Source organism: Melanotaenia boesemani, chromosome 19, assembly GCF_017639745.1.
Source record: "Melanotaenia boesemani isolate fMelBoe1 chromosome 19, fMelBoe1.pri, whole genome shotgun sequence".
In the NCBI taxonomy this organism is placed as follows: Eukaryota; Metazoa; Chordata; class Actinopteri; order Atheriniformes; family Melanotaeniidae; genus Melanotaenia; species Melanotaenia boesemani.
Genome location: NC_055700.1, coordinates 21,077,709 through 21,098,967, shown reverse-complemented (window position 1 = coordinate 21,098,967; position 21,259 = coordinate 21,077,709). Strand labels below are relative to the sequence as shown.

The 21,259-nt window shown below is 37.7% G+C and overlaps 1 protein-coding gene across 3 annotated transcripts in view; it reads right to left on the bottom strand.

Annotated features, from left to right (window-relative positions):
- Window positions 1-21,259, bottom strand: part of cntfr (ciliary neurotrophic factor receptor) — a 202,449-nt gene that overhangs the window by 6,739 nt on the left and 174,451 nt on the right. For all 3 annotated transcript variants that reach the window (XM_041969260.1, XM_041969261.1, XM_041969259.1), the window contains 2 exons: window positions 8,040-8,108; window positions 7,711-7,831 (listed from right to left, as the gene is read on the bottom strand). In XM_041969260.1, coding sequence (XP_041825194.1) covers window positions 7,711-7,831; window positions 8,040-8,108 — 190 coding nt within the window. The remainder of the gene's footprint in view (window positions 1-7,710; window positions 7,832-8,039; window positions 8,109-21,259) is intronic.

The following is a 21,259-nucleotide window of genomic DNA, read 5'->3' as shown; positions in this document are numbered from 1 at the left end:
AAAACCAAAAAAGCAAAAGGCTGAAAGAGTTAAAGGAAGCTGTAAAAACTAAAGCCCCACTGAGTCACAATAACATGAGTTATTATTTTTCCCCCCTGTGCTAGCACTAAATACAGAGCTAACATAACTTTGACCTGACAATCTAGTTTAAACCTGCAATATTCAGTTATAAAATACAGCTCAAAATTACGATGCTGTTGCACATTTACTGTTGATACTGTAGCATTCAACTGCGAAAGAGCGAGAGGACATGAACTGCTTATGGCAAACATAAATTTGCTTAAAATGACTATGTGCTCAAGCAGTTGTTAATTCTTCAAGTTGGTTTTATGTTTCCAAACAAATGAAAATATCACAGCTTAATGCTTTATAAATGGGAGTTTTGCTACTGCTGCAGGCAGTACGGTAGATATTAAGTCATGCAAGATGTTTGCCACTCAGCAGAGACCCCCAGCTTTCTTTCTTTTTTTTTTTAGTGGAGAGAGTATATGATTTCCCTCTCCTTGCAATTAATGGCTGTTGTGTTGTACTGGGTTGGGAGGCATGAGATATTAGCGCGAAGCAGCCAGGTGTGAAATAGCCAGAGAAAGAGGGAACTAGGGCGCATTTAACAACTTCAGCAGCAGCTCGGTGCAATACATCCTGCCTGAAGCAAAACACTGCGCCTTGGAGTGGAGGAGAGAAAATAAAAATTATGCAGAAATATTGTGCCAGTGACAAGGAGAGACAGTTATGGGGTGTACGCCGATGTAACAAGCTAGTTGAAGACAGGTAAACAGAGTAGCCAAGACAATGATGGGGGGAGGGAGGACTGATAAACAGCAGTGTGGGGGTGGAAAACCAGGGGAAATAGTTGAGAAGCTGCACTGAGGAAAAGAGCTGGATGACTTGAACTTTAAATGCCCTGCTTGTTTATGTAAACACTGTTGATCTCTGAGTCTCTGGGTTGCACAAGTCTAAACCACAGCTATAAGAAAATGATAAACTCGGCTTCTGCTATCACCTGACGGTGTGTGATGCTCCATTTAAAGATCAGATTTTCCTTTTCTGCCTGTTGCCTTATTTGTCTGTGAATTGAGACATCTCAGTATAATCTTTTTTAACTTAGCCAATATCTACAGCACAAAGAAATGACTTATTAAGAAAAGCTGACAGGAATTTCACATACAGTTACAGCTGGCCACAAATTATGTTCCAGTCTGCTTAAACCTACGCAAATTCCAGTTATATATTGAACACACAGACTTTTTGCTATCTAAACTCAAACTGGAAGAAGGGTTTAAGAATAATAGCACTTAACTATTTAGAAACTTCTTTATAAAAGGATAAAACCTCTTCATCCTGTTGAGTGAAGGAGGTAAACAAAGAAAGGTCTTCTAATGCAGAGTTTAGCAAAAATAGAGATTATCACATGGTCTAAAAGCTTCAAGAACAGAAGGCCAGACAGAACAGAAAGGGTTTCTTTTGGGTCGGATTAAAATGTGTGTCAAGATGACTGGAAGAATAAAATCATGGGGAAAAGTTGGAACGACTTATATTTGAACATTATCTGTAAAACTAGTTTTAGTGGCACTGAGTGTTATGGAAGTGTTCATGGATGATGTCACAGACGATAAAGGTGGATTTCAGTCTCAAGTGTTTCAGCCATATTCAACCAAAGACAACAAAATCATCCAAAACATAATGTCAAAGCAGGCTATACGTTTTGGGAATGAAACTAAATGGAACATTTTCCAATTAAATCAAACTTGTAAACCAAAATGAAGCAATTTAGAAAGACTCACAGACAGTCCACAACTGAAAATGATGCAGGGAAATGCCTGACAAGGCAGTGCGAAAGAGGAAATCTGTGGGTTTCATAAAGGTTTCTTTTTAACAAGGTATTTCCAATGAACACTTTGTCAATAGTTATGCTAATTCGCCCAGTTACATTTGAGCCATTAAAAATAAAAGTATCCCTCAAATACAAGAGCTGCAATGAACCCCCTAAAATTAAATCTGTACATTAAGTCCATATTAAATCTTAGCCTCATTTTAGATGGAACATTACTGCATTAAAACTTTCCTTGTGAGTTTCCTCTGTTTACATATTAAACAGCTTTTAACTATGGTTTGTGAGCTGAACACTGATACGTTTTTTCTACACAGAGTGTGCTTCTTATTAAGCACTTGTACACAAAGTCCTGAAACAGAAAATAAACATTTATAAATAGTACCAGACATGAAACAGATAAGAAGTGATACCTAACTTTGCCGTTTGGTGCTAGACAGTGTCAAGTTTCTGTCTCACACAGCGAGTGAGACAGAAACTTATATCTTAGATGGTTCCGACGGTACAGTTGGCTGCAACCTTTTAAAGCCTCAGCTGATCTCCCTTTTACCTCCTGGAATGTGATGGCTAAGCAATGGTCCAATCACAGAGGATGGGACTGCTAAATGTCATGTCTGTCACCACGCTATCGTTTTCATGAGAAGTCAGATTGTTGATGTCAGGAACGAGGACAGAAACGTAACTACAAGCAGCCGTGATTTCTCTGTGGAGTTTAAGTGACCTGCTACTGTAAGAAACTGAGACAAACAAAAACAGGATGCAGATGAGATGCAAAGACAAGAAAAGAGAGGAAGAGGAAAACTGTGTTTAGACTTGGAACCACACAATCAATAAGTCACAGGAAGTGTGTTCATTTACAATTTGGGTGAGCAGCCAGAAAATATTGCTCAGTGTTTATATGTTAACAAGCTGGTCAGATGAAAGAGAGTGGGCACCTCTGACTGAACTTTTTGTGCATATTGGTTTGGTTGTGGTCAGGGAATCAGATATTTTCCCTGTTTCTGTTTTCTTGTGATTCCCTTTAAGTTAAATGATTAGCTGATCCAAAGTTTGCAAACTGCAGCTCAAGTTTTAAGTCAATATTTTCTTGTTTCTATGAAATAAACATTTCCATCAAAACACTCCTGCAAACATGCAAAATATAAAGTGATGTAACCACTGCATCCATGAGACGCAACTGTAACTAAACCTGGAGTGATTTATTGATATGAACAGGGACTTTGGAGCTGCTACACAGAGATCTCTACAAAGCTTTAATCAGTCATCCAGGAAGTGACATGTGTAAGAAAAACCGGGTGAAAAAAGGTGGCAAAAGGTCAAAGACAAAAGAGATTGTTATGAAGTGTTTGATGGCAGGAGTAAGTGAGTGATCAATAGGAAGAAGCAAAAAAAAGGTAGGGCAGAACAGAAATGGAGAAGGAAAGAGAGACCTTGAGGCAAAAGGGAGACAGAGGAAAAAGAGAAGAGGACAAGGAGAGCAGGAGGGGAAGCAGAGAGGCGGCAGCTGGATTGAGAAGAGGCATGAGGAGAATCCCAATAACCTGCTGTTCTTTCCTTTAGACCAAGAATGATACACTGTGTGCTGAGTGTTCGTGTGTGTGTACGCTGCATGTTATCAGAAGGGAGGACTGTGTTGCTCTGTGGTGTTTCTCTCTGTTTGAGGATGGGGTGTGTTCGTGTGATTTTCCAGCCTGCATTTGTAAACCAGGTGTGTGTGTGAGAGCTCGTTAACTGCTGAGTGTGTGATGATCTGTGTGCAGTGCTGTTCTTGACCAACAGAAGTCAGTCTCATACTGTAAAACTGTTGGGGAATTTAACTGAAAGCCACAGGGACCAGAAAGTAGCAGGTTGAAATAGAGTGAACTTTTTTTGTCTTTGAAATATTTCAAATTAGGGATAAAGAATTTTTTAAGAAAGAATTATTTTATTTGTATTTATTATGTATTTGGGGTGTGTATAATATGTGTATGGGGTATGTGCAATAGGTATCGTGTGTAAAATGTGTATAAAGTTAGGCCATACTCACTTCAAGAAGAATTACGTCGTGTTTTTACATTAACTGTGTGATACTGCATTGTTGTTGTTGTATCATGAAGGAATTAAAGAGCACAACATCGAGCCCAAGACTAATTATCCAGTGGGGACAGTAAAGTATATTATATTTTAACTATGATTCTCCTTATCTAAAAAAATCATGTTTACAGCTTATCAACATGTGAATGTGGAAGGATTTAAGTCTATTCTTTTACCTCTTCATAATGATCATATTCTGTATTATTATTGAACAAACTAAAATCAATAAATAAAGAAGATGCTCATACATATTTACATACAAAGTCAAAATATCGAATAAAAGAGGTTACATGTAGGTGTTAGAAGGCTGTACTGTTTTGTTTATTCCCACATCCCTGATCAGTGTCAATAAACCTTCATATGGAGCACCAGGCACCAAACTATGGTGAATATAGAGAGTAAGAGCATTATCTATTGATCCAAAGCTCATCTTTAAAAAAAAAGTTTAACTTTTTGGAAAATAGTGTATGAATTTTTGTTGAGAGACAGCTGAAATAGTCTATATGACTTTCATATTTACTTAATTACTATAAAGCTGATTATAACACCATACCTCATGGGTTTATATTGTATAAAGATGAAACCAAAAGATGAAAAGATGTGGTCTATTTGCAGAGCTATTGCTCCACCAGTTATTATTACTATTATGTTTTTATTCCAACTACTTTAATTTCTACAGGCCAATATGATTCAGATTCAATACATAACAAAAATATTTAAATTTATACACCAAGTTGCAGAAGTACGCCTTTAAAGCTGCTCATGACTCTTAGACATTGAGAAACAAATGAAATGAGTTGAGTGGGAATAGCAACTAAACCCCCTGCTGGTATCCAAGAACTTTTTACTTTCTGTGACTCCTTTGTAAAACAGAGCAACAGACCATCCTTTGGTGACATGTGTTAACTTCCCTACAAGCATCTGCAAGAGCAGGTGACATAACATGGTAGTCATATTTCATTGCATTGATTATAAAACAAACTAACAAAAAAAAAAAAAAACATTCCAGGTTATCCAGGTTCAACTTTGGAAAACTTCCAGGTATTCACCCTGCTCCTTCAAAGAAACTTGTCCTCAACTGCTGTGATCCTGCAAGGCACGTCTGTCTCTTCAACTCCTACACAAACTGTGGGATCACTCTGTGTATGGCTCCCCAGTGGTGAAATGAACTATGCTATCACGGCTTTGGCATTCCCTACATTTAAGAATCTCTTGAACACCACCTCTCCAAACATCTCTAACATACTTAACTCCCACTTACTCTGCACTTCTTTACCTGTTCTACCTGTACTTGGTCCTGTAAATAGATTTAGCACTTCATGCTTATGCCATGTTTTTTGCTCCCTTCCAACAGGTGGGGGTGTCAGCCTGTTGCAACAACTCCAGGTGTTATCAGTACTCTGTGATATAAGGGACTGCAGTAGCCAAAGAACAGGGAGCACAACTTTTCTCACGTAACACTTCTGCCGTTGTTTGTTCTTTGCTATTCCAGTTAGATCGGAAAGGTGTGTGCAGTTCAGCCCTGGAATGGATGTCCTGTAGTTTGGGGATCATCAGTGCATTTAGAGACTTCTGCTTGACAAGCCAATCAACCCTGATATCTACCACATGCTGAAGTAGTGCCAACAAGATGACTTTACTGAGAACTTCTCATTCTCTGTCAGTACGAGTTTTTATATATGGACAAGTGTAAGTAATTCATTTTCCATTCACTTGATCTAAATAATTATTTCACATGCATGGACGACATGCATTGTAAGACAGCCAGTTTGGAGTTGTAGGGAATACGTGAGTCTTTTTTAAAAGATGGCACAGTTTTCCCCCTGAGGCTGTGTTCGAGCTCTCAGGCTGATGTGTGTCGATATGTCTCCAGGCTGCTGGATGTTACAGTTTAAACTGTGATAAAAGTTCAAGGCTATCAAACGCTGAAAGTGTGCTTACTTTTGATATAAAGAAAATTACTGTCCAAACCTGACCGGCTGAGAAAATTTACTGCGATAACCTTGGCCGTAAAGAGTAATGTTAACTCTGAAATGGTAAACATCTAGTGATAAAAACTAAAAAGTGTTACAGAAATATAGATGATACATTTCAATTTATCCAAAAATACAAAGGTCACTGTGTTTAGTTGTTTCCTTATTTGCACCAAACTTCACTTTTTCAGACCTGTTAGTGGGGTGACTCTGCCGACAACCACCTTCACAGGACTTTTTGCTTACAGCCAATTTGTGCATGCCAGTATGCTTCTCTAAGATTAGCATTCTAGTGTACAATTCATCAAAGGTCAAGGCAGCAAATTTTCATACACTTTCTGTGAGAAAAGTGTGCATCATGAGTCTCACACTTTCATATGTCTTGTGCATTTTGAAAACTCATGTCTAACTGATAACCATGCAAGAGACAGAGGAGTCAGAACATCACTGTGCTGAATGAGTGTGGTTTTTAAACAATCAGGATGGAAGTGTAAATGATTGTAAATGATTTTTTGGCTCATTCTGATACCAGAGTTCTGAAGGACGGATGCAGAACACACCATGTAACTAAATTATCAGAGCATTGCCAATCAATTTGGCTGTAATATGAACATCTCCTTCTAAACAGATGTAGGCAGGAGATATAGTACTGTGGATCTGATTGTATCCCCGAATGTTTTCTGTAAAGCCCTGGATCCCTAAAATATATAAAAAAAATCGCAGCTCTTATACTTTTGCATCAAGTCCATTAAGATGATAATACAACAAAAATATAAGTAGTGTATGGTTTTATTTCTTTGTATTATATAGAAGCAGCTTTTGCTTCATGCTATTTTGCACCACAGTCTGTCGGCTTATCTGACGAGCATTTATTTTTTCTGTCCTGCAACATGCGGAAAAAGAGATTGCATGCACTGGGTGGGTGTTAGCATAAACTTGTGTCTCTGATCTGTTGCAGAAATGAGAAGATTTATATTATGCATATAGGTACAAGCAGGCCTGGAGAAGTTAGTCAGAATGTCTCCTGTTACTGCTGGATTTGAGATCGTACACCCACTTTAGTACACCCACTTTAGGCTGCATAATGGACAAAATAAAATCCCAGAAGCACTGTTTTTTGTTAATGTTAATGGGAAACATGGGTTTTGAACATGTCTTAGCAATCTCTGTAAGGATGCTTCAAAATGCTCATCTACATGCTGTAGCATTCTGCTGCGACTTCGGGGCAGTATCAGAAATATGTGGAACAATCTGAAATATGAATCGTTCCTGATTTATGTTGATACTGTTGGTTCTTTTACTCTGGAAATGAATCCACATGAGTCAAAGTGGATAGAGAGCTGCTTTGTGCTAAATAATAAAAACTATATGCCTGTGTTTCTTACCTTTGCTTTTTTATTTAACATATTAGGCGCTTCATAGTATTTATGAAAAAAACCTGTTGTTGCTGACCCTTTCTGCCAGCTAGCTTTCCAATAACTAGTATTCAACCTGCACATAAAGTCATCTCTAAGTATAACTACATGCTAGATGGTAAACATGGTTTAAAGTAAAGCTGCTAATTATTAGGGTCTTTATGTTGTCTCTGTGATCATGCTACCAATCTAATATTAGCATCTAGCATAAAGGACCGTCACCAGGTCTCTAGACCTGTTGTAGATAAGCTTGTCTTTGTGTCTGATTATTTTGATTTTGCATTTTTTTACACACTTCATGCATTTATTAGCATCTGTATGTTTGCTTCACTGCCCACATCAGAAGGGATATCAACAATTTGAAATCACACAAGAAACTTGATCCCAAAGCCTTAAGTAAGTCACAACTTTGACTGACCAGTGGGAAAGTCCACTTCAGTAGTGGAAGTGATTGGCAAAGGATCTTCAATCCAGGGTGTTGCATGGACAGCAACGCTCCAGTCACTCCATGTTCCGATCTCTGTGTCCTTTGCAGCCACCTGTTGAATGCAGGGACAGTGGTATAATGGAGTATTCAGTAGATTAGAAGGATTCATTGATAGTTGAAGCACAAGACTGTGTAAAGAACAAAAAAAAAAAAGAAAAAAGAAACTCAATTCTGACAAATGGTCAAAGTTAATCTCTGGAACCCTTTAATTCAACAGCATGTCTTCATTTTGAGTTTGTACGCTAGAAGAAACTTGTCACCTGGATGATGTATTCCTTTCCAGCGTAGGCATCAGTGATGGTATGAGAAGTGCTGTCAGATAGCTCCACCTAAACCACCAACAAATAAGAGAAGCTAATTAGTTTGGATCAATAAACAGCACATGTGAATATCTTCATTTGAGCTATAGTAAGATCAATGTCCACCAATGTCCACCATTTCTTAGCACATCAGTGAAATTCCTTACCAAGCAGCCTTGTTTATGAATGAGACGGAAGTATTTTTGAAAACTGGACATACTTTTGAGTACTTTCTATTGCCCTCAGGATATGAGATGTTCCCAAACCATGAATTATGAAAGTTATTACAGTAGCTAAAAAGGGCACTTGTGAGGTCCTAAGTCAACTTTTGGTCCGGATGTCCAACCCTTTCGAAACACTACCCATAAATTATGTGCTCAGGATAGAAATTCTAGGTTGAGCTTTAAGTGATTTACAGTGGGAAGATCCAGCTGTCATACAGTATGCAGTTTTTAGTCACTGATCATTTATTAACAGTGCGCCCTTTAGCATGATTCTTAACCTTAAGGTGTTTTACACTAGGTTGATGAATTGACTGAAGCCTGATGCCTCTTTGCACTTTCCACTTTTATAACATCAACACAAAAAAACACACCACATAAAGAGATGCAGGGAAATCCTCAGAGGCATTATTAATGATAAAACCGGAGAGCATTGAAAGCATGCCGACATTTAGAAGCCTTTTGTGCTCACTTTAATTTGCAGAGTGAAACTGAGAATGAACTAGATGTTTGAGTTACAGGGGAGTGCATGAGAGAATGATTTGCTGCTTCTCTGTAATTTACGGTTTAGTGCAGCGTGTGTGTTTGCTTGCTTGCCTTCGGCCTGTGTCTGAAAGGCTGAAGGAAAAATAGGCAGTGGGAGCCTGCTGCCTTTTTTTGCTTGCTGAAGTCGAATTAAATGATTTAAGGAATGCTTGTTGCCTTGTGCAGTCTACAAAACCAATGAACTGAGATAAAAACATACATCTTCACATGCACACACACAATTGAGGGATTTTGAGTTAATCTAGGGCTGGAGGCTATCTAATATCATTGACTTAACATACAGATGTTATAATATACCAACAAGACAATGATATAGTAGACATTAAACTCACACATGATAAAGATGAATAAATTTAATATGCCATGGATGCTTACACATTATTGTAGCAGCTAATCTGCCAGCTATTAGCAACACATTACAGAAGCTTTCATGATTTCTGGTGGTAATCAAGATGATTCAAACTCTGCAACATTAGCTAATTATCTTATAAATTGAAGTGTTTAGAAATTTTTATTCAGGTGAAAGTCCTAGTGATGGCAAAAAAATTAACACTAAAAGTGTCCATTATAGAGTTTTACTTTAAAAATACAAAAATAGGTGATTGATAACTATCACAACACTAAAGCGTAAGTCATACATTCCTACAGTGCTTAGCAGCATAAAACACAGATTCCTTCCTTAGTCTAAGTTAGAGTTGGTTTATGGCTGAGATAGAATTATTTTATGAAGGTGAGAGAACCTTAAAGAAAGATAAACCATCAGAGTTTTACATCAATAAAATTATGGATAGAATTGTCCTAGGATTAAAAGGCAACAGCTACAGTTATTGGACAAAAGGGACCTGAATGCTTTTTCAGAGATGATGAGATGATGCAAGGCAAGGCAAGTTTATCTGTAAAGCACATTTTACATACAAGACAACTCAAAATGCTTTACATGAGACATTAAAAACGTTACTGCAGGGAGAAAAAGAAACATTTAATAGAAGAATTAAAACAAACAAACAAAAATAAATAAACAAACAAATAAACAAACAAACAAATAAATTAAATAGAAATATTACAAAAAAAGATTAGGAGAAATAGAGAATGGAGGTGAAAATGGCACAGATATCAAATACATCATCATCATTATCATCAACACCATCACAGTCACCATCGCTGTCAACAGACATGCTACGCTAGGACTTAAGTTCTATGTTTTTTCAAAATGATCATCAGATCAATCTGGTTAAGGAAATGGAAGAATGTTTTTAAGAAAATTTAGAGAAATTCCTCATGTGACCCCGTCAAGAATATGGACTTGAACTCAGGAGAGTCTCTATGGAGAGACAACAACAGGTTATCACCATCCAACCTGACTGGACTGAAATGCCCCTGTGAAAAACTCTGAAGCCCCAAGTATGTAGATACCAAGGAAATTTGTAGGTTACCATTAGTCCAACAGATGGATTGACCAGTATGACTTATGTTTTTCATGTATGCTTATATATATATATATATATATATATATATATATATATATATATATATATATATATGTGTGTGTGTGTGTGTGTGTGTGTGTGTGTGTGTGTGTGTGTGTGTGTCAGCCAGCCGTAGATGTAGTAATTTACCCTCCACCTTGTATTTCTCTTTCAAACATCATAAAATAAATGGAGACCATGGACAGTATAAGTAGTAATCTGATATCACCAGCAGCTGCTCAAAACAGTCTGTGATTTGATCAACCCCCCCCCCCCCCCCCCCCTCACACCACGGTATAATTTTTGCCTACCACCAGCAGAGGCCAAGCCTCAGGTGGGAGTTTCCCCTCCTTTTCTCCAGGATATGTAAACCTGTAGTCAGCCTGACAAATAACCCTCTTATAAACCTGGAGCACCCATGCATCCTCCATCTTCCTGTAATCTCTCTCTCATCGCTCACCCACTCTGTAAAGTTGACCCCTGTATTTTCAACATTCCTCGATGTTAACAGCCTCTCTCTATCTGCCGTAAATTCTCTGTCTCTCTCCCCCTTGCCCCCTGCCTGGAAGGAAGTTCAGACTTTATCTGCCTAACCGAGCGCCATACATTTAGGCTTAATTTTGTTAGTGAAATGCAATAACAACGTCATCCCAGCATCTGTGTCTTAAGTGTTCCCATTGAGAGCTGTTTGCATGTGCGATTACACTTCAGTGTATAATGTGAGTGGGAATGTGTGCGTTAACAGAATGTGTGCTGCCTTTTGAGGTTAAATCTTCCACTGTTTAGATGTAGTCCAACTAGCGTATCCAACCATTACTTCTATCAGCATTCCTTACTGGCTCTTGTGTGTGCCTGTGGGTTCATGGGTGTGCATTTCATACTAATGTCTATGGTGTGAAACCTTGTGAAATTCAGCCGCTCGCTCACATCTGCATGATTTTGCGTGTTTGCGTAAATCTGTGTACGTGTTTTTACAGTGCATGTGCATGTGAGGGTTTGTTCTCAAGTTCAGGAAAAATATACCCTCCTACATTTGTGTTTGTCTGCACTCACTTTTACCTTCACGTCTGTGCACGTATGCTACGAGGTGCATCAATATCTGTGTAAATTGCATGTTACGTGCATGTGATTAGGAGTGTATGGAGTAAACAGCTTGCAGATAAACATTTCCAGGGAGATGGATGATTTGCTGGGATGCCAAGTGGCTAAACAGGGAGCAGTGTGAGCAGCACTTAATATCCCGTACTAGAGGGAGGGTAGGGGTGGGTAGAGAGATGGATGGTAGGCTGTTGCTGCTGATGCCAAATAAAAAAAAGAAAGCTTTTGCATTGTTGCTGTTGTGTTGAAGAGGTGAAGTGATGAAAATGTGCTTGTTCCTCTTTGCATGTGTGTTAAAGTGTGTATTTACATTTCCCATGTGCCTGCTTGGCTGATCTGTTCAGTGTTGATTAAAAGTGAAATAGTGCGCTGTACAAACACACACAATGCCACCCCAAACAACAAAATATTTACCTCATCATAATCATGTACCACTAACTCAGAATAAATATACCATTTCACTCAATTCAGGATAAATAACCAAAAACGACAATAAAGAGTCTACCAGATGGATCGACCGCATAATTATTTATTCTGAAAGTGATCACTAAATGATCAGTTTTTTTTTTACTTTCTTGCATAAAAATATGTCGTCTTAATGTAAACAGCACATGCAGACATGAATGTCTGAGTATGAATTATTGCAAACATGAAATGGCAGCCTCTTCTTGTGATCAGCCTACGAGCTGCTGATGTGGTCAGTAAACATCGAGAACAGACACAGAGATAAAAGTCTCCCGTTACTGCTGGTATGCTGGATTTGGACATGGGATAATTGCTGAGTTTCACAGAGCAGATACAACCACTAGTCACCAGCTAAGGTAAACCTAACCACAGACATAGAAATGCAGATAGCTCATTGCTGCCGATTGCTACCAAAATGCAGATTTCTGTAAATTATGTGCATATCCAAATATGGGTTTTTCTATAGTTAACTACTACTAAGCTCAAAAGGGCTTTTAGGACACTTGTAGACTGAACTTGGTTTTTCTGCACGACTTCCCTCTTGAGACAGTTATAACATGATGGAAACTTCAGGGAAGCATAATTCACCTATGTTCAATCAAATTCTGCTGAATTTCCTTAGCAGGTCGTAGTTTCTTCATTATGCTTTTCTTCATACTGTTGTATGTTTGATTATTGGCTACAGATCCCTGGTGACAGCAAACTCACAACAGCTTCCCCACTGATTACGCCAGAATATCAAACATGCTAGGTATTCAGTTGGAGGCAGAGACGTGTTTGTTAGCCTCTCAAGTCACATCTTTGAAACTTTAACACGTGGAGACTGAGCTTGCATCAGATCTGGGTTATTTATTGACAATGCTCAAAATTAGTCTGCAACAGTAAGAAAAAAAAACAAAAAAAACAACAAAAAAACAAAGAGTTTATGACAACTAGACCTAATTTAATGCTGAGCCATGAACCAAACCTACTAACTCAACAAGCCAGCTCGGTTTACAGAACTAGCGATCTTGTTAAGCTAATTACCTTTTATAAAAAGTTGCTAGATTCTGTGGATTGTATTTAGTATCAGTTTACTGTGTGCATACTTTGACAATCAAGTTGTTAATAAGTAAAATCTGAATGTAACCTCAAACTTCATTACAAAGGGAGAGAGCCATGTATGTACTCTGTGTGCAAAGTTTTGTGGTCATAAGTTCATCTCAGATGAGCAGAAAGACAGTGGACACACTCTTTGGTCAGATGACTTCATGTTTCAGCTGCTTTTGGAAGGAAAAAAATGGATGTATGAATCTACAGGCCAAAGATGAGAAAAGCCCAATCAGAATGTTACCTGCAAAATGTTCAAAACTCAGAATCTGTGACGTATAGAGTGCGTCTTTGCCAATGACGTGAATGACTTCTATATGTGGGAAAATAACAAAATGCAAAGGAATTTACAGGAATTTGAAGAGCCATCAAGCCAACATCTTTTCTCAGGAAGTCAGCGGTTATTTCAGCAGGACAATGCCAGACCTCATTCTGCACAACTTACAACAGAGTGGTCTCAGAGATACAGAAGGCTTGTGCTTGACTGGCCTGCCTGCAGTCTTAGAAATTCACTGTCAGACACACACCACACAGAGCGAATCACTGTAACACACACACAAACACACTCCCAAAGAGCTTCTACACAAATCCAGACAATGTGAGGGGCAAAGAGAAGAGATGTGAACATTCCTCAGGGACTGGATAAGGAACTGTGAGAAAAGCAAGTGGCCCTTTTTTCTCTTCTCTCCCCAATCCTTTATTTTTCCTCGTCTGTCCTCTTACTTGTGCAACTTTTAATCATTCTTTCACCAGTTGCGCCTTCCACATATTTCATTTAGTACTTTTGTTAAATCTTGCAAAATCTTCAAATTACTTTCCCTCAATGATCAATAAAGTTTAATCTCACCTCAAAACATCTCAAATACACATTCATTGTGATGTGTAGAAACAAAAAGAAAGAAATAACTTCAACTGACTTCTATGATTAACAATGGGAGGTCTTAAAAGTGGTCGAATAAGTCTTGTAAAATGGAATTATGCAGTGCAGTTATTTTGCAGTATATATTATCTATAACTACATATGCACTACAACTCTCTACATAGGACTATAAGATAAGTTAGGAGAAAACAGACATGGCAGATAAAAGTGGATGGACAGACGAAGAGGGAAATTGGAAGCAGATGAGACAGTCAGAATGCAAAAGCACTGAGAAGAAGACATGGAGGGAATTGGCGTCGGTGGTCAGATCTAATCCAGTGAGCATGTCTGTTGTCCTGGAAAGGAAACCCAATTATATGGCACTTCCACTGGCCCAGTGGCGCACCGTGTGTATATGTGTGTGTGTGTGCACTGAGAAGGTTGGTCTCATTAGGCTGACTGACAGCTCCCATTTTTCCACTGTGCTTTCCACCCATTTGAAAACACACACACTCACGTGCGCGCACACACGCACACACACACACACACACACGAATGTTCGGTCCAGGGGTAATTTCTCAAACAGTATTTCTCTTTTTGAAGCCCCAATTGCCATAGCAGCAATTACTGTAAAAGGAAGCCAAACCTCCCAGCCAATCAAAAATCCTGAGCTAGGCTTTACGCTCTTTATAGGCACAAGGTAATTTCAGCAACACAGCAGCAGAAGTGACTCCACATTAAGTCTGCTTTATTCTGTTATGCCGGCTTCTCAAAAAATGACATGACAAGAAGAAGTGAAATCTGAATTCACTTCCTTATACCTCCTACACTATAACAACTCAAAGCTTGTTTTATGTTCCAAAAAATATAAATATTTTTTGTTTTTTTTTTGTATATCCCTCTTGAGTGTGGATCTGGAACAAATGAGGCTTACAGTATTCCACTGCTGCATGCATTGTCATTTAATAGCACAACAAAAATTGCTCTAACATCTGTGGCAGTCATAAAAGATGCTAATGCTATGCTGATAGTGGCTGCATGAATGCATTATTTATACTATAAATGAACTGCATTTACATAGCATTTATACAAGAATGAACCTGGAACGTTACAGTTAAACCATTAGAATATATTTGTCTGAAGTTTAAGTACAGACTGTCACTGAATCAAAACAAGAAAAACAGGAATAATGTTACAAACCCTCAACAAGTTGTTGAGATAAGTGTCATTTGGTGCCTGCTAAGTTCATTCTGTCAGCCATGATGGAATGAACTTAACATCTAAGACAAGATGTATGAGATGTATGTGTTGAATGAACATGATGACTCTGAGCACATAGGGGTGAGTATATGACAGCTGACATGGTGATATAGAAATCAATAGAGGCATTTCAGAGGGCAGTGATCCCATTCATCTACATTCACTCTTTAATGTTAAGCTATCTAAAGCACCACAAATAGAAAATGCTAAAATATTTAAACCCAAACCTGAATCTGAGATTCAGATTCTTTTTTTTTTTATTTTATTATTTCTTTTTATCCAAACTCCTTTTTACAAACTATGTAGTAACAGGAGAACATACATTTCATAATGGTTACTGGACTCTGAGTGTATCTGTGCAAAACGTTTTTTGAGTAAATGTAAAAATGTAAAAGACTAAAACCAACTGTAATGTACTTTGACAGCAGAGCTTAATGATGATGACTTTCAACTGTGACAGAACTGAATCTGCTGTGTGTGTTTCTTCAGTATGTTGGTGCGTTAGAACGATGGGGCTTGATAAATGATCTGTCTCTGGCAGTGTCCTTTAGATGGGATGTTTTCCCCAAACAAGGTCTAAACATTTATCATGTGCACCCGTAAATGGCTGGCTTGAGGGATGGATGGTTAGACAGGTGGCTTAATGCATGGGTGGAAGGATGCATGGATGGATGAATGAGAAAGCGATGGGAAAACAGCAGATTGCTGAGAGAGGGAAAAGTGGGGGCTCATGGTAAGGTGGGATGAGAAGGTGAAAAGGAAACACAGAGGTATGATTTCACAGGGCCATGAAGAGAATATGTGCAGTAAAGAAAGATGAAAACCAAAGAAAAGCAAGGTTAATCCTACACACTGTTCAGCATTTCTGACATGTATGCAAGGCTGAGCTAAATAACCTTTTATTTAGTTTGTGTAGCATCTCTTTGGCATGATAATATTTCTTTTTCATATAGTCCAGAATAGTCTAAATTGATGAAGTAAAATAAAAAGAAAAACAGTCCCTTAGAATCAATACAGCTTTTATAAAAAGCCCTACAATCTGCAATAGTAAACAATGTCCTGGAGGAATACATATTAGGGTTGGGTTATAAAAATAATTTAAAAGATGATGAATAACTCAACAGAGCATCATTAAATACATTATTAGAAAGTAGAAAGATTATTTCACCAAAACTCACAGACCAGGCATAAAGGACTTTAATCAGTGAGGTAACAGAGGCTGGAAGTAACTCTGAAGGAGCTGCAAAGCTCCACAACAGAGATTTGAGTATCTGTACTTTGAACTATTTTAAGCTGTAAACTTTACAAAGATGGGCTTTATGGAAAAAGGAAAAAGAACAGACAGAACAGAACATCAAAGGGCTCCCATATAGGAATTTCTTCATTTTTGTGATATATTTGGGGAATGTATTCACTATGGCGTTGTTTTGATAAGCCTATTCAAAGTCACAGCATTAATATCTTTTCAAAGTTGCACTAATTTGTCTATAAGTAATTTGATAAATGGTGTGATGATGAGTAAAATGGACTGCTGTGCATATCTTCACCAGCATGTCACAAAAATTCTCACTGGGGTTAATGTCTGGACTCTGATTAACCAGTCTTTCACGATCCAAACACAGGCCCTAATGCCATCTATATATTGTATGAGGTGTAGTTTGATGTATAATTATATATATATTTGCATTTATGAACAAGTAGGATGTATCATTGCCAGTATGTACTATAGGATAACATCTCTGTACACAGTTTTTAGTAGTCTGAAGAAGAGCCTGGTGCTCAAAACATTATGATACCAAATAAATTCCTACACAGGAGCCTCTTGGTGTTTAGATCCATCTGCTGTTCCTTTCCTTTTATGGGGTAGTGAGCAAAATAATAATAAAAAAAAGTCAGTGCATAAGGGACATCACCACAAGAACAACACAGTGGTTGTAGTGGTGGTATCATGGTGTGGGGATTGTTTTGATCAGTAGAGCCTGGGAAACGGGTTAGAATTGAGGAAATAATGGATGGTGCCAAATACATGCAAATTCTTGTGGAAAACCTACATTTTCCTTAAACTCATTCTTTCTAAACATTGATTTTAGAAAGAAGATTTATGTTGTTGCATAATGACAACCCTGAACATACTGTCAAGGAAACTCGTATGGTTTAAAGGGAAACATTTTAATATCTCGAAATGGTCTAGTCAAAGCCTGACTGGAAACATGTGGTTTAACCTAAGGAGTGCTATAAACCAGCAGAACTTTTCATGCTTGAGGAAGCTGGAGCTGATCTGAGGAATGGGCAAAAAAATTGCAGTGAATTGATGTGCCAAACTCATAAAGACTTGCCCTAAGAGATTTGCAGCTGTTATCTCTGCCAGTATAGGGCTCTGCAAAGTATTGACTTTGGAGAGGTGGTATCTATGCAAGTTTCCACCCCCCCCTTCACATTTTTGTTTTTGTTTCACAACTAGAAATGCTGTGGACCTCCATGATGGTGTGCATGCTGTGTTTGTTTTTGGGAAGGCGTTATAAATGAATCCAGACACAAAGTGTTGTGCCCTTATAATACTTCAAAGAACATTACACTGACATATATTTTCTAGACACTTAACTTAACCTCTAAACTTACCCTAATCCTAACCGCAACTTACTTAAACTTTCACCAAAGATTTAATATTTTCCATTACATGGAAAATAGTTAAAAGGGGGTTAAGTGCACAAACATGTCTGTGCAAACAGATTTATGTTACTACAGCAAATTTTACAAGCACACAACACACAGCTTTGGGTCCCCATTGATTCATTTAAGTGCTCATATGATAAGAGTGACTTTGGCAAACATGTGCAGACATGAGTCGAAACATTCCTGTGCTGGTGATAGATGAGAAGACTGATGGCAAAGTGGAACGATATATTAAAGGAATCAAAGTGTGGAGGAGGGCAAAGGAGAAAAAAAAAGAGGAACAAAAATGATAGGGGCAGATAAAGAAAGTGAGGTGGGGGGAGAAAGTGGGAGAAGGATGGGGAGAGGGATGAGATGCCGGACAGGAGGACAAAGGAGAAAATATGTGGAATAAATAAATGAATGGAAGGTTAAGCTGTGTTGGTCAAGCGGACACAGATTAAAAGAAGAAGAATTTTAAGACCGCCTCTTTTCTCTGCTCTGGCTGCTCAGCTTATTGTGTCCCACTGCTTCTCTGAGTGTTTGTGTATCTCACATCAAAAGGATTTTATGTTGTACCATCATTAATATACTGTTGTGTGTGAATGTAGGTACTGCGTATGTGGTCTTTAAAACCATGTAAATGTAACCATTTTTCCTTTGAGGCTTTTCCAAAGACTCAGCAGCGATAATATTATTTTTATGTAGTGTATTATTTCTCCATGTTTGATTGTTTTTGATATTATCAATACACAATGTGTTGCTTTCATTTGAGCAGTCATGCATTTGTGTAAGAGAACTTGGCCGGGTTGTGCATGCATATTAGACTCTGTAATTATAGTGTCTGCACGTGCAATGTGTTAACGTTTGTGCATACCAAACTGCATATATATATTTCCTTGCATGCCAATGTGTGTGTTTTCAGCTGATGAGAGTTGGAGCATCATATCCAAAGGGTAATTACAGAATAACAGATGCAGTTCCACACTAAAATGAGAATATTGAGCAATATGAAATTGCTCTTATCGCAGTAACTGGACTGTTGTTTTGATTGCTGTCAGAGTCTGAGCTCACATTTCCGTGAGGGAACTTCGCAACAAAGCCATGGGAAATAAAACAAGTTCACTTAACCTTACAAAATAAATTAGAAAAGAAAAAAAAACCCTCTCATAATTTTGACAAACAATACCTAAAAAGACAAAAAACACGATAATACAACTTTGATTATTCTTTTGAGTAGTAACTACCTTGTACTGACTTGCATGCATAATAAATAAAGAAGTAGTGAAGGTATAGCAGACTAAAGGAGCAGCTAAGATTAAATAGTTGGGACTTTTAATCTTTGTTTTTGCTTTCTGCACCCTGCTGCAATGTTTTATGTAAAGCACTTTGAATTGTCTTGTACATGAAATGTGCTATACATATAAATTTGTCTTGCCTTGCCTAGGACCAGGATGTTAAATAATAACATTTAATGCACACAGAGAATTCCATTTTCAGCATCCTTCTTATGGATGTTGCCTATTATACAACATTAGTCTTCCAAGCAATTATTATTATTATTTTTTAATCATTATCCTGTAAAAGAACACTTCAACATTTAATATTAACATACACTTAATTTTTCTAGTTTCCTATAAAAGAGAGAACATAAACCCAATCAGGTGGGATCACAAACAGAAACTTCTAAGGCAACGTGTGAAAGTGGGGGAGAAGTTTGGTGTTTGGTGAAAACATCAGACTTCTTGTTGAGATCAAAGATCTACCTTGTACTATTGTTTACCAGCTTCAGCCTTTCCTTTGTGAATCTTTAGTTAGAGTTTTCTAAAAAGGTAAAAAAAAAAAAGGTGGTGAGTTCATCCGTAACACATCATTAGATGATTATTTATATGGATTTTTGTTGTTATGATGTAATTTTATCTTTGTAAGTGTGAATGATGTGGCATTAAATTATTTTGTGTTTATTCAGGGGTGAAATAATTTTAAGCGGAGGAATAATTTCACCAGTTATGTCGCGTACACAACAAAATGTTTGTGTTATCCTTGCAGTGTAATACTTCAGTTCACAAATCCCCCGTGAGTCCATGAAAAGATCACTTTATCTGTGTTATAGTTTTGGTATACCTGGTCCTTATGAGGTAAAGATCTCCCTCTCTCTTTTACCTTCGCATTGTTTACTTTATGAGTGATTTTTCTTTTCATGTATCATTCTTCTCTTTTCCTTCCTCAACCCATTTATGCATCTTCCTCAAACTTCAAACATCTAGTAAGTGATAACTTAAAGAACTTCACTTTAAAAGCAGATTTCTTTTCTTTCATCTGTCTCACACTTCTGTTCATTTATCAGTCTGGCACCAGCTTTTCTCCATACATCTGATCCCACTGCTCCCCATATGCCAGCTCCTCTATTTTCCTCTCACCCACACTTCATTGTGCTGTCAGTTTCCATAATCAAGTAATGTGATCTCAGGCTTATGTGCTTTATCTGACATTATATCCTTTCAAATGTGGATTCTACAGGATATAATATTTCTGTCACCTTTGTCTTTAACTTATATTCAAAAGCATCTGTGCATCTGTAACTGCCTGTGTCATTTATATGTACTTCTTGTCTCGCTTTATGCTATCTATCAGAGTCTGCTATCCATTAACACCCCTTCTGCTTCACTGATGCACTCCATTCATCTCTACTTCAAAACTTTTCCTCATTTTCCTGCTTCCATCTGAATCTCCATCACTCTTAAGTATCTGGGCCCGTCATCCCTTCATTCCTCGAGACGATCGATGGTTTCCTCTGAAGATGACTCTGATCACAGCACAGCTTTCATATCTGACTCAACACACATTTCAGAATGTTACATGTGAAAGCCATTCTCAAGCAGCTTTGCCGTCTAACCACATCAAAGGTAAATTCCTAAGCAATATTAACCACTTCAATTAACCTCTGAGGCTATATTTATTGAAGTATATTTGGGGCCAATGAGCAATGTGTCTTATTTTAGCAGCCTCATTAAGATTTCTTTAATGATTTATGTGACAGCTTGGTAATTTTCCATCCAAATGTTTTCTTTAACAGAGTGCTACTACAGACAAGCATTACACTGATCCTTTCTAAAGGCAGTAACGAGTCATAAGCTACAATTACCAAGACAAATTGTTTGAATTGTATGTGTTCCATCATTTTAAAGCACATCATCGTGTACTGGATTGTCTAAAATATTTTAGTACAGTATTTACTTTAAAAAAGGGTCTATTTGAATAGTTTTGAAGTCACAGCAAAAGGAACACATGAGATTTGTTAATAAATAAAGATGGAACATAACATATATGAAAAGGACTCACCGAAGGAAAAGAAGAAGAAGAAAAAAAAAAACAAAAACAAACACTTTGAGGATGAAAATCCCTTTGGAATGATGCTGCTGTAGCTCTAAATGTCTTTTAAATAATACTACAATATATGCACATTATCCCTGCAAAGTCTGATAAATTGAAGCAGAACAAAAGTAAAAGTTTTAGTACAGACTT